This window comes from Oncorhynchus mykiss, chromosome 16, assembly GCF_057628025.1.
Source record: "Oncorhynchus mykiss isolate SJ-2025 chromosome 16, ASM5762802v1, whole genome shotgun sequence".
NCBI classification, from domain to species: Eukaryota; Metazoa; Chordata; class Actinopteri; order Salmoniformes; family Salmonidae; genus Oncorhynchus; species Oncorhynchus mykiss.
In genome coordinates, this window is record NC_143037.1 from 63,771,958 (window position 1) to 63,786,453 (window position 14,496).

Consider the following 14,496-nt stretch of genomic DNA (forward strand, 5'->3'; position numbering starts at 1 on the left):
TTAAGGTCTGGAGACTGACTAACATTTTTGACGTGTTTTTCTGGATTTTTTTGTTATTCTGTCTCTCACTGTTCAAATAAACCTACCATTAAAATGATAGACTGATCATTTCTTTGTCAGTGGGCAAACGTACAAAATCAGCAGGGGATCAAAATACTTTTTTTCCCCTCACTGTATGAAGAAAGAAAATCTGATTTATTGAATTTTCCATGTGGTCTATATTAAAGGGCACTACATTTAGCAGGTATTTAAAATACAATATTGGTGCACAATTTCTACATACAGTGCCTTGCAAAGTATTTGGCCCCCTTGAACTTTGCGACCTTTTGCCACATTTCAGGCTTCAAACATAAAGATATAAAACTGTATTTTTTTGTGAAGAATCAACAACAAGTGGGACACAATCATGAAGTGGAACGACATTTATTGGATATTTCAAACTTTTTTAACAAATCAAAAACTGAAAAATTGGGCGTGCAAAATTATTCAGCCCCCTTAAGTTAATACTTTGTAGCGCCACCTTTTGCTGCGATTACAGCTGTAAGTCGCTTGGGGTATGTCTCTATCAGTTTTGCACATCAAGAGACTGACATTTTTTCCCATTCCTCCTTGCAAAACAGCTCGAGCTCAGTGAGGTTGGATGGAGAGCATTTGTGAACAGCAGTTTTCAGTTCTTTCCACAGATTCTCAATTGGATTCAGGTCTGGACTTTGATTTGGCCATTCTAACACCTGGATATGTTTATTTTTGAACCATTCCATTGTAGATTTTGCTTTATGTTTTGGATCATTGTCTTGTTGGAAGACAAATCTCCGTCCCAGTCTCAGGTCTTTTGCAGACTCCATCAGGTTTTCTTCCAGAATGGTCCTGTATTTGGCTCCATCCATCTTCCCATCAATTTTAACCATCTTCCCTGTCCCTGCTGAAGAAAAGCAGGCCCAAACCATGATGCTGCCACCACCATGTTTGACAGTGGGATGGTGTGTTCAGCTCTATTGCTTTTACGCCAAACATAACGTTTTGCATTGTTGCCAAAAAGTTCAATTTTGGTTTCATCTGACCAGAGCACCTTCTTCCACATGTTTGGTGTGTCTCCCAGGTGGCTTGTGGCAAACTTTAAATGACACTTTTTATGGATATCTTTAAGAAATGGCTTTCTTCTTGCCACTCTTCCATAAAGGCCAGATTTGTACAATATACGACTGATTGTTGTCCTATGGACAGAGTCTCCCACCTCAGCTGTAGTTCTCTGCAGTTCATCCAGAGTGATCATGGGCCTCTTGGCTGCATCTCTGATCAGTCTTCTCCTTGTATGAGCTGAAAGTTTAGAGGGACGGCCAGGTCTTGGTAGATTTGCAGTGGTCTGATACTCCTTCCATTTCAATATTATCGCTTGCACAGTGCTCCTTGGGATGTTTAAAGCTTGGGAAATCTTTTTGTATCCAAATCCGGCTTTAAACTTCTTCACAACAGTATCTCGGACCTGCCTGGTGTGTTCCTTGTTCTTCATGATGCTCTCTGCGCTTTTAACGGACCTCTGAGACTATCACAGTGCAGGTGCATTTATACGGAGACTTGATTACACACAGGTGGATTGTATTTATCATCATTAGTCATTTAGGTCAACATTGGATCATTCAGAGATCCTCACTGAACTTCTGGAGAGAGTTTGCTGCACTGAAAGTAAAGGGGCTGAATAATTTTGCACGCCCAATTTTTCAGTTTTTGATTTGTTAAAAAAGTTTGAAATATCCAATAAATGTCGTTCCACTTCATGATTGTGTCCCACTTGTTGTTGATTCTTCACAAAAAAATACAGTTTTATATCTTTATGTTTGAAGCCTGAAATGTGGCAAAAGTTCGCAAAGTTCAAGGGGGCCGAATACTTTCGCAAGGCACTGTAACTAGCAAAGGGATGCAAAAGGCACTCTTTGTGGTATGACCCAATCGTAGTGAAATAACCCAGTTCAACACACACACACTCACACGCAGCTACTTCAGTTAAATATTTTTGTCGGCCACATGCTGTATCGACATACTGTATAAGGGCTATTAGCTACATACAGTTGAAGTTGGAAGTTTATATACACTTAGGTTGGAGTATTTAAAATTCATTTTTCAACCAATCTACAATTTTTTTGTTAAACTAGTTTTGGGAAGTCGTTTAGGACATCTACTTTGAGCATGACACAAGTACTTTTTCCAACAATTGTTTACAGACAGATTATTTAACTTATAATTCCAGTAGGTCAGAAGTTTACATACACTAAGTTGACTGTGCCTTTAAACAGCTTGGAATATTCCAGAAAATTATATCATGGCTTTAGAAACTTCTGATAGGCTAATTGACATCATTTGAGTCAATTGGGGGTGTACCTGTGGATGTATTTCAAGGCCTACCTTCAAACTCAGTGCCTCTTTGCTTGACATCATGGGAAAATCTAAAGAAATCAACAGTAAAACGAGTCCTATATCGACATAACCTGAAAGGCCGTTCAGCAAGGAAGAAGCCACTGCTCCAAAACCACCATAAAAAAGCCAGACAACGGTTTGCAACTGCACATGGGGACAAAGATTGTACGTTTTGGAGAAATGTCCTCTGGTCTGATGAAACAAAAATAGAACTGTTTGGCTATAATGACCATCGTTATGTTTGGAGGAAAAAGGGGGAGGCTTGCAAGCCGAAGAACACCATCCCAAACGTGAAGCACGGGGGTGGCAGCGTCATGTTGTGGAGGAGCTTTGCTGCAGGAGGGACTGGAGCACTTCACAAAATAGATGGCATCATGAGGGACGAAAATAATGTGGATATCTTGAAGCAACATCTCAAGACATCATTAAAGCTTGGTCGCAAATGGGTCTTCCAAATGTACAATGACCCCAAGCATACTTCCAAAGTTGTGGCAAAATGGCTTAAAGACAACAAAGTCAAGGTATTGTAGTGGCCATCACAAAGCCCTGACCTCAATCCTATAGAAAATTTGTGGCCAGAACTGAAAAAGTGTGTGCGAGCAAGGAGGCCTACAAACCTGACTCAATTACACCAGCTCTGTTAGGAGGAATGGGCCAAAATTCACCCAACTTATTGTGGGAAGCTTGTGGAAGGCTACCCAAAACGTTTGACCCAAGTTAAACAATTTAAAGGCAATGCTACCAAATACTAATTGAGTGTATGTAAACTTCTTACCCACTGGGTATGTGATGAAAGAAATAAAAGCTGAAAGAAATCATTCTCTCTACTATTATTCTGACATTTCACATTCTTAAAATAAAGTGGTGATCCTAACTGACCTAAGATATATCATTTTTACTAGGATTAAATGTCAGGAATTGTGAAAAACTGAGTTTAAATGTATTTGGCTAAGGTGTATGTGAACTTCCGATTTTCCAAAATGTTTAAAGGCACCATCGACCGTCCAGTAAACCTTCTGCCCCACTGGAATTGTGATAAGGTAAATAGTCTGTCTGTAAACAATTGTTGGAAAAATGACTTGTGTCATGCACAAAGTAGATGTCATAACCGACTTGCCAAAACTATAGTTTGTTAACAAAACATTTGTGGAGTAGTTGAAAAATGATTTTTAATGATTCCAACCTAAGTGTAGGTAAACTTCCGACGTCAACTGTAAGTATTCAACCCCTTTGCTATGAGACTCGAAATTGAGCTCAGATGCATCCTGTTTCCATTGATCATCCTTAAGATGTTTCTACAACTTGAATGGAGTACACCTTCAGTAAATTAAATTGGTTGGATATCATTTGGTAAGGCACACACCTGTCTATATACTGGCCCACAGTTGACCGTGCATGTCAGAGCAGAAACCAAGCCATGAGGTCGAAGGAATTGTCCGTAGACCTCAGAGACAGGATTGTGTCAAGGCACCAATCTGGGAAGAGACCAAAACATTTCTGCAGCACTGAAGGTCCCCAAGAACACAGTGGCCTTCATCATTCTTAGTTGGAATAAGTTTGGAACCACCAAGACCCCCTAGAGCTGGCCACCCGGCCAAACTGAGCAATCGGGGGAGTAGGGCCATGGTCAAGGAGGTGACCAAGAATCCGATGATCAACCTTGTAGAGCTGCAGAGTTCCTCTGTGGAGATGGGAGAACCTTCCAGAAGGTCAACCATCTCTGCAGCACTCCACCAATCAGGCATTTATGGTAGAGTGGCCAGACGGAAGCCACTCCTCATTAAAAGGCACATGACAGCCCGCTTGGAGTTTGCCAAAAGGCACCTAAATGATTCTCAGACCATGAGAAACAAGATTCTCTGGTCTGATGAAACCCAGATTGAACACTTTGGGCTGAATGCCAAATGTCACCTCTGGAGGAAACCTGCGACCATCCCTACGGTGAAGCATGGTGGTGGCAGCATCATGCTGTGGGGATGTTTTTCAGCGGAGTACAGAGCTCCTTGATGAAAACCTACTCCAGAGCGCTCAGATCTCAGACTGGGGCACAGATTCACAATCCAACAGGGCAGCAACCCTAAGCACACAGCAAAGACAACACAGGAGTTGTTTCAGGACATGTCTCTGAATGTCCTTGAGTTTCCAAGCCAGAGCCAGGACTTGAAACTGATCGAACATCTCTGGAGAGACCTGAAAATAGCTTTGCAGCGATGCTCCTCATCCAACCTGACAGAGCTTGAGAGGATATGCAGAGAAGAATTGGAGAAACTCCCCAAATAAAGGTGTGCCAAGCTTGTAGCATCATACCCGAGGCTGTAATTGCTGAAAAAGGTGCTTCAACAAAGTACTGAGTGAAGAGTCTGAATACATACGTAAATGTAATTTTTCAGTTAAATATTTATATATTTATAATATAATATAATATTTGTCACAACACAATGCCACAAATGTCTCAAGTTTTGAGGGAGTGTGCAATTGACATGCTGACTGCAGGAATGTCCACCAGAGCTGTTGCCAGAGAATGGAATGTTCATTTCTCTACCATAAGCCACCTCCAATGTTGTTTTAGATGATTTGGCAGTATGTCCAACTGGCCTCACAACCACTGACCACATGTAACCATGCCAGCACAGGGCCTCCACATCCGGCTTCCTCACCTGCTGGATCGTCTGAGACCAGCCACCCAAAGAGCTTATGGAACTGTGAGTTTGCACAAGCGAAGAATTTCTGCACAAACTGTCAGTAACCGTCTCAGGGAAGCTCATCTGCGTGCTCGTCGTCCTCACAAGGGTCTTGACCTGACTGCAGTTTGGCGTCATAACCGACTTTATTGGACAAATGCTCACCTTCGATGGCCACTGGCACGCTGGAGAAGTGTGATCTTCACGGATGAATCCCAGTCTCAACTGTACCGGGCAGATGGCAGACAGTGTGTATGGCATCGTGTGGGCAAGCGGTTTGCTGATATCAACATTGTGAACAGAGTGCCCCATGGTGGGGTTATGGTATGGGCAGGCAGGCAGGCAGAAGCTACACACAACGAACATAATTGCATTTTATCGATTCCAATTTGAATGCACAGAGACACTGTGACAAGATCCTGAAGTCCATTGTCGTGCCATTCATCTGCCACCATCACCTCATGTTTCAGCATGATAATGCACAGCCCCATGTCGCAAGGATCTGTACACAATTGCTAGAAGCTGAAAATGACACAGTTCTTCCATGTCCTGCATACCCACCAGACCTGTCACCCATTGAGCACGTTTGTGATGCTCTGGATCGACATATACGAAAGTGTGTTCCAGTTCCCGCCAATATCCAGCAACTTTGAACAGCTATTGAAGAGGAGTGGGACAACATTCCACAAGCCACAATCAACAGCCTGGACAACTCTATGCGAAGGAGATGTGTTGCGCTGCATGAGGCAAATGATGGTCACACTAGATACTGACTCGTTTTCTGATCCACACCCCTACTTTTTTTGTTGGTATTTGTGACCAACAGATGCATATCTGTATTCTCAGTCATGTGAAATTCAGGGCCTAATGAATATATTTCACTTGACCGATTTCCTTATATGAACTGTAACTCAGTAAAATCTTGGAAATTGTTGCATGTTGCATTTTATATTATTATTCAGTGTAGTTTCCTGGACAGAATTCAAAATGTGTGTGTGTGTCTTTTGGTCTGTATGAGAGTGTGTGAGTGGGAGAGCTAGGGTATGTGTGTGAGTCTGTGTTATGCTGAAAACAGGCGGGATAGTGTCTGCCTAAGTGTAGGAGAGGGAGCAGGAATAAATGTATTTTTCTGTCTGTGTGGGTGTTGATGCAAGCAGGGGCTATTTTGTCTGAATGAATATACTTACTGTATGAGAGGAAGAGATGGAGGACCGATGTATGCATTAGTCTGTGTGTCCATAAGAGAGTAGCATATAGTGTCTGTGCTGTAGGAGCGTAACTTTGGTTTTAGAAGTGGGGGGGTATTATTATATATTTTTTATGCAGTCGGATAAACATTCCAAACAGCCTACCCAACCACTCGGAGGCATCCGCATGGTCCTAAAGCACACCATTGCCTCGTTTTGCATCACATTCCAATGATAAAACTGGGGGGGACAAAAATTAAATTTCGGAATGCCATTCCGTCGCCAGTGAAAGTTGCACCCCTGCTGTGCTGTGTTTGATCAGAGGTGTGTGTGTGTGAGAGAGACATTTTAAACTGGAGGGCAACGCATGATTTGAAGAAGTGTGTGTTGCATGTGTATGAAAGAGAGATGGAGAGCGAGAGCTGAACTGTGTATTTGTGTGAGAGAGAGAGAGCTGCTGTTTGTGTGTCGTGTGTGTGATTTAATGCTTGTGTGTGTGTGTGTGTGTGTGTGTGTGTTAAAGCTTGTGTGTGTGTGTGTGTGTGTGTGTGTGTGTGTGTGTGTGTGTGTGTGTGTGTGTGTGTGTGTGTGTGTGTGTGTGTGTGTGTGTGTGTGTGAGAGAGAGAGAGAGAGAGATGGAGAGTTGGAGTGGCTGAAGGTAAATGATTGATGAGGAAGCACTGCATGGTTCTTACTACCTCCTCCTCTGGCTTCCGTGGTATGATAGAATGGAGGGTTTTGAAACTGATATCACCTCTTGCTGTGGTAGGCATTCCCAGTGCCCATAGACCAGTGATCCACACAACCCTCTGGTGTACAGAGTGATAAACATTCCCTCAGCCAAATAGTATTAAACTATACAATAACATCTGTAAAACATCTTTCAAGCAAGAAGTTCATCAGATGTAGAGCCAGAATATCACATTTCTGAGTTTGGTAATTACCTTATAAATACTTTTACATTGATTGAAGTTCATTTTAATTGAGTTTATTCCCTTGCACCTGTTACTAAAATACCAGGTTTGCTGTTCCTAGATGGTGCAGTATACCACTCTCTACCATACCATCCTCTCAGTGACTGTCACTAACCAACCAATGTTCAACACAATATTATATTTACATTGTGTTCAAATTGAGATGTATTTTTACAGCTAATTTTCAGATATGGAATGCAACGATATGTTCTTCACAGACAAAAACTCATAAAAACAATGAAAATCAAATATTTACTAAAAAAAAAACTAAAGAATAGCAATAAAAACTGAACGACTAAAAAGCTACCTAAGGAAAAACAAAGCTAAAAATATGTTTTAAGATCTCTTTTAAATATGTCCACAGTTTCAGCCCCCCTCGGGTTCTCTGGCAGAGGCTGTGGGCATAATAACTGAAGGCTGCCTCTCCATGCCTATTGGTCCTAGGCTTTGGGATAGTTAAAAGGCCAGTGCCAGAGGACCGGAGGGAACTACTGGGTACATAAGTTAAAAGCATGTCTGACATGTATTGTAGTGAAGAATCGTGGATTGATTTAAAAACCAATAGAAGAATCTTAAAATGAATTCTAAAACTCACAGGCAGCCAGTGTAATGTGTGCCCTCCATCTGTTCTTGGTCAGTACCCGTGCGGCAGCATTCTGTATGTTTTGCAGTTGACCAATGGCTTTCTTGGGTAGACCAGACAGGACAGTATCCATAAAAGCATGGATGAGTCTCTCTGTATCAGCCTTAGAGAGAAACGGCCACACCTTGGCAATGTTCCTCAGGTGGTAAAAAGGTATTTTGGTCATATTACTAATGTGTGATTCAATATTGAGTTCAGAATCTAAAATAACACCTAGGTTATTTACCTGGTGTTTTATCTTTATTGCCCGTGAATTAGCTGGAGGAAGAGTTGAGCCATCCAAGTATTTGACTCACCAATACAGTTTAATAATTTATCTGTGGAGCTAAAATCCTCTGGTGACATGGAAATGCAAAGTTGTGTATCGTCTGTGTAGCAGTGAAAATCAATGAAGTGCTTTCTGATAATGCTGCCAAGGGGTAACATATATAAACTGAACAGTACCGGACCCAAAATGTAACCTTGTGGAATGCCACATGTATTTTCTCTGTTATGTTCACCAAGGGTGACAAAAAACTCCCAACCAGTTAAATAGGTCCTAAACAAATTTAGAACTAGACCGGAGAGGCCAAACCACCTCTCCAGTCTGTCCAGAATGACATCATGGTCAGCATGGTCAAATGCAGCACTTGAATCCAAGCGCAAGGACAGAGAGGTGTTTGGTGTTGGCTCTAAGATCATTTGCCAATTTATCTAAGGCTGTCTCTGTGCTGTGGTGGGCACGAAAACCAGATTGGATTTTAAAAAAAAATACAGTTGGCACTTAAAAAGGCATTTAACTGTTTGAAAACCAATTTATCCAGAATGTTGCTTACAGAATGTATGTTTGGAGATTGGTCGAAAATGGCAAAAAACTGAAGAATCTAGATTACTTTTCTTCAGAAGGGGTTTCACCATAGCAGTTTTTAGTACAGTGGGGAAAGTGCCTGTGAACAGGGAGTGATTAACAATAGCTTGCACTTCTTCAGATATGCAATTAAAAACTGTTTTGAAGAAGGTGGTGGGGTGGGGATAGGATCGAGAAGGCAGGCAGAAGGCTTAAGTTGTGATATCACTTTCCTGAGAACGTCTGTATCAACCAGGGAAAATAAATCCATAGTGCCTTTGCATACTAGGCTAGGGCTCATATCAAACTTCTCATCAGGTCTTGTTTGTCTGATACCCAGCCTAATGTTTAATCTTTGAAATATGCTGTAAACTCGTCACATTTACACGTTTGCAGTGTTGACATTTTCAAATATGTTTCTATAAGAGTAGAAATCATATGTCAAGCTAGATGTTTACATTTAATTTCTACACATTTTATCAGCTAAGACCCTGCTGTAGTGCTAAACCTGCACACACACTCATCCAGTTTTATGTATGTGATTAAAACACCGCCCACAGTGTTCCACTTGAGATGAAGGACGGATGGGAGTCAGTATGGAGTCTCTGTGATGAGGACATAGCACTGCACAACACTGGCCTTCCTCCTACTCAGCATCCAACACACTAGTTACTCTATGGAACTGAACATCAGAGATAGATTCATCTGTAATTACAAGACACATTCTGAGACGGTCAATCATCAGATAATAACGTTCTATAAATCTGTTTATTTACACAGGAAACAGCTTTATCTACAGTAAAACAAATTAATCAGGAACATATTTTTTTCTCAATATACAGCACTACATTCTGCTGATCATATCATGCTCTGACCCATCACCCAGGACAACGGGATGATGATGTAATACTCCAGGTAGCTGTGTTGGTTTTCAAGGCAGAAATATTAGATTGTTTTGCCTAGAAATATAGTTTCATGAGGATTAGTCTGAGTTGATTTTTAATGGGTTTCAATACTGGCAAGCAGGCAGCATTCTTTAAACCCTTTGCCTTTCTGAATCCACTAAGCAATGCAGTAAGAGCAAGCACTGGAGAGAGGGGCAGACTAGATTCAAGAACCCACTGAGATGTTGGAGGCTATTGAGGGCAACAAGGATCACATTGTACAGCAATGCAGAAGAAGGAACTAGTCTTTAGATTCTGAGAAAAACACAGGCAGATGAATAGACAAAACCGCAGGTGTCATCCTGGGGAGAGGGTCCATTTGGGTATAGGCCTGCATACAGCACAGTAGCATTTTCAACACCCACCTGCAACAGCCAACACTAAGTGCACAATGTTGTATGGCGTTTATCTGTGAGAATGTTACATGCAGGTTAAACTATATATCCTTTGACAAGGGGTTGTTTCTGAATACAACCTAGGCTACCAGTTGATCATAACTTAGGCCTATTCCCTCCAAACCAGAACACATTGCCAATGTGATGGGAGGAATAGCCTACTTTTTTTTTGGGGGGGGGGGGGGTTATTGAGTAGGCTATGCACTGTAATTAAGAGCAAGTTCACCTTTTCCATTTTTTATTAATTCATGTGAATTAAACAAAATCCAAAATGTATATCCCAAGGAGTATGTTCAGTGTTTATTGGACCAATAGAGGTTCTGCAACCATTTGCTGATGGTGGTTGGCCTATTCTTCTGTAATTATCGGCTAGAAAAGCCTTACCACATCTGTCTTGGTTCCATAACTGATGTAGTCTAATAGCATATGCAGCTTGGTTCAGCAGATTCAATTTTAAGCGCAGTGAAATCAGATGCTGCCGAGGTAGCCCATGACCGTTAAAGCGCAGTTACTGATAGATGCAATTGCCATCGAGTTACTCACCGACAGTCCAATCTACATTTGCAAATGCTTGACACAGCGGTATTGACAAAACGAGTCGTGATGACCATGAAGATGGCGCATTTTACTGTATATCGCAGTTTTCTGAATTGTTCTTGCACCCCAAGACCAGTTTGGACCGGCGGACAATATCACGACTGCTAATTATCATCTAACGACTCAACTCTACCGCCGGGAGTGGGACCCGATATCCGATTTGGTAGCTGAGCCATAGGCTAATGACTACCTGGGAAATAAATAAATAAACCGTAAAAAAAACTATTCCCGTTCCTATCGAGATGCTGCTGCAATAATAGCGTTCAGAGATTAGATTACCGTGTGTGTTGGGTAGGTGGACACAGAGACTGCATCAGTGTGTGACTAGGAGACGGCGAGCAGAGCAGACCCGGGAGATAAAGAAATCGCGGGTTAAGACATTTGTGGTCCTTTTTATGTTATAGATTTCTATGGAGTTTATCCCGTTCGTATCGAAGGAGTCTGGGATATTCTTATAGATTTCATTTAGCTACATTATCCCACGATATCGACAGAATGAGGCTTGGTCTCCTAGTGGGAAAATAACAAAAAAATCCAAAATGTGGATACCAACAGAAGATGAAAAAATCGGAGTTGGTGAGTCCATACTGTATTTTATATAGACATTTTTCATTTTTGATTGCTTGTTTTCAATTTCATTGACTTTTCTCTTTCAAAGCTGCTTATTTTCTAATGAAGAAGCGTTGTGATGATATCATGTTTGGTCATACAGGTTATTATAGGCTAGGCTACTGTAGGATATTCTCAGCTAACGATCACAATGTCTTTCAATTAATGTTTCATATATCTTTAAATCACGCGAGCCTAATTATAGTTTACAAACCATATAGTTTATCAGCTGTGCTTAATGGCTGAAGATAACTGGTAAAAAATAAGATAATGCAAAGACTAGGTTATTGCGTGGGATGATAGCCTATACCCTCTTAGGGGCTAGATGGGCTACCTCTATTAGACTGTATCACCAGTGTCTATACCCATACAACCTATAAGGCTACAGTATCCTTATCATTCATTCATAGACTGTATTTATTTTTTTGACTTCTGAAAATGCGTCAATCACAGTGTTCTATCCATGTGTTGAAGAGCGGCAGAGCCTACATCGCTGAAAAGGCTATTCGACTGGAAACCACGAGGGGGCAATGAGATAGCGTTCTGCCAACAGGTGTAGTTTACGTTTTACAGTCTGACTATGCGTAGGCCATATACTTGTCGGCATTTATAACATAGCACCACGACTACCTCGCTACTACAATAGTTGCTACTTAGCATACTACAACCAACGCTGCCCTATCCCTCGTCTTCATGCTCGGTCCATGTAGGCCGAATTATTTGGAAAGTGCTAGTAGTGGTGTAAAGTACTTAAGTAATAATACTTGAAAGTACTACTTAAGTGGGTTTTTTTGGTGGTAACTGCACTTTACTATTTATATTTTTGACAACTTTTACTTCACTACATTCCTAAATAAAATAATGTCGTTTTTACTCCATACATTTTCCCTGACTCCCAAAAGTACTCGCTATATTTTAAATGCTTAGCAGGACAGGAAAATGGTCCAATTCACACATTTATCAAGAGAACAACCCTGGTCATCCCTACTGTCTCTGATCTGGCGGACTCACTGAACACATGCTGCGTTTGTTAATTATGTCGTTGGAGTGTGACCCTGGCTATCTGTAAATAAAAAGAAAAAAAAAGAAAATGGTGCGGTATGGTTTGCTTAATATAAGCAATTTGAAATGACTTTTACTCATACTTAGGTATATTTTAGCAATGACATTTACTTTTGAGACTTAAGTATGTTTAAAACCAAATACTTTTAGACTTTTACTCAAGTGGAATTTTAATGGGTGACTTTTACTTTAGTAATTTTCTATCAAGGTATCTGTACTTTTACTCAAGTATGATAATTGTGTACTTTTTCCACCACTGGTAACCCTAGAGGTAGGGGTTAATCGCATCAGTAGTATTGGAGAAGTCTGTTCCTGGCAATTTGAATGAGTCATGTTGAATCAGTTCGCTCAAAATGCACACACACACACACACACACACACACACACACACACACACACACACACACACACACACACACACACACACACACACACACACACACACACACACACACACACACACACACACACACACACACACACACACACACACACACACACACACACACACACGGCTTTGCATGTTTGTATTACACTGTAGATTCGAAAAATACCCAGACTCCAGAACTATTGATTGTTGTTCAACAAAGAGGAAACAAAGGCTGAAAACTATTGATTTGACATTGAAGGAGGAGAGAAGCAACAGTTTGATGAGAGCACGCAGCGTACAGTATGTAGCCTACCCTGCTCAAGTTCAACCAGATGCTTTCGATGTCGATGTTCACGGAGCTGAAAATGACACGTAAACCAAGCCGCGTTTAGCGTTTCGCTGTCCGTGGTGCTGAAAGTGCTGAAATCTGGAAGGCAGAGCATTTAAACCAGAGCCCGTTTCACAAAAGCATTTTAAGGCTAAATTCGTTAGGATCCTATGGTTCTAACGAAGCTTTTGGGAAACCGCGTCCAGGTCATTTCCATTTAAAATGACCCATGATCACCAACATGTGAAGTTCATAGGATAATTTCAAATTGGGTGTCAAATGAAAACAAGAGTCTATATTTTTGTGAAATTAAGGCATATATATATTTTTCAACCATTTTCCATCTTAAAAAAGTAGGCATATGTAATGGCTTTGATTCCTGGTCAAACAGATGGAAAAGGGATCTACCAGAACATTTAAAAAAAAGTTATTACAAACACAATAATGTTGAAGTAAAATACCCCTGCCAACTAATATCAACAGTTATAATTCATTTTGGATAAATTATTTGCCTTCTGTAAGTTAAAGAAACATTGCCTTGTGCCTTGTTATTCCGTTACCAAAACCCCACATATCTTTAAAATATTTTCAGAATTCTCTCCCTCATAAGGAGGATAATGAAAGTTCACAGAAGTAAGTCGAAGTAAAGGGAGACTCACCATTTATTTAAAGTGTTACTGATATCAATTTTGTTTATAAATTATTAAGTGATTCAAATGTGAAATACTGTTACCAAATCGGTAACGGATTTACTGCAATTGAATTGACTACAATGGGAAATCATAGTAGTCATAAACAACAGTTGGGTCACCTGCTACTACCCTTTTTTCAGAGTCAAAGTGTCATGTCATAGCAGACATCACATTCTTTCTGCAGAAATATTTTCATTTTAATTCGGAACAGATATTTAACAAGAGTTTTTGGAAAACGTGGTCGCATAAACGGAGGGAAATTTTACCGTAATTCTGTTAACAAACTTTGCATCTGCATAGTTATTTTAATAAATGTGTTTTTGTGAAATGTTTTGTGTAAATTGTTAAAAGTATTCCTTGTGCATAGACTTGTATGTTTTGTTAAACTTTTAAATCATTGTTTGTTGTTTGTCATATATTTTAGAGTGAAATATCTGAGTCTGAGTGTAATTCTGTTACCATGGAATTGCCCAGCAGCATTTTTCAATTCCGGTTGCACAATTTTGCTATCACAGCATGGCAGTGCACAGACCTGATTCAGCTAATCAACTGATAGTCACGTGTTAATGGTGTGGTGGGTTAGAACAAAATGTGCAACCCTGTAGGTAGGCCCACTTGACTTGAATTGATAAGCACTGGTGCAGATGATTATGTAGGCTACAGCCCGGAGGCATACACACTGTTAAAAGACCAACTGTGTCCATTTTGTTTTACTGCTCTGAATTTTGCCAGAGTACTCAAAAGCCACATCATATTCTTCAGATTAGCAGTAGGCA

At 40.6% G+C, this 14,496-nt stretch overlaps 1 protein-coding gene across 4 annotated transcripts in view; it reads left to right on the top strand.

Annotated features, from left to right (window-relative positions):
* The first annotated feature begins 10,464 nt into the window (after window positions 1-10,464).
* LOC110492492 (dedicator of cytokinesis protein 3) overlaps window positions 10,465-14,496 on the top strand; it is a 103,652-nt gene continuing 99,620 nt past the window's right edge. For all 4 annotated transcript variants that reach the window (XM_090203726.1, XM_090203727.1, XM_090203728.1 and 1 more), the window contains exon 1: window positions 10,465-11,235. In XM_090203726.1, coding sequence (XP_090059852.1) covers window positions 11,199-11,235 — 37 coding nt within the window. In that variant the 5' untranslated portion in view covers window positions 10,465-11,198. The remainder of the gene's footprint in view (window positions 11,236-14,496) is intronic.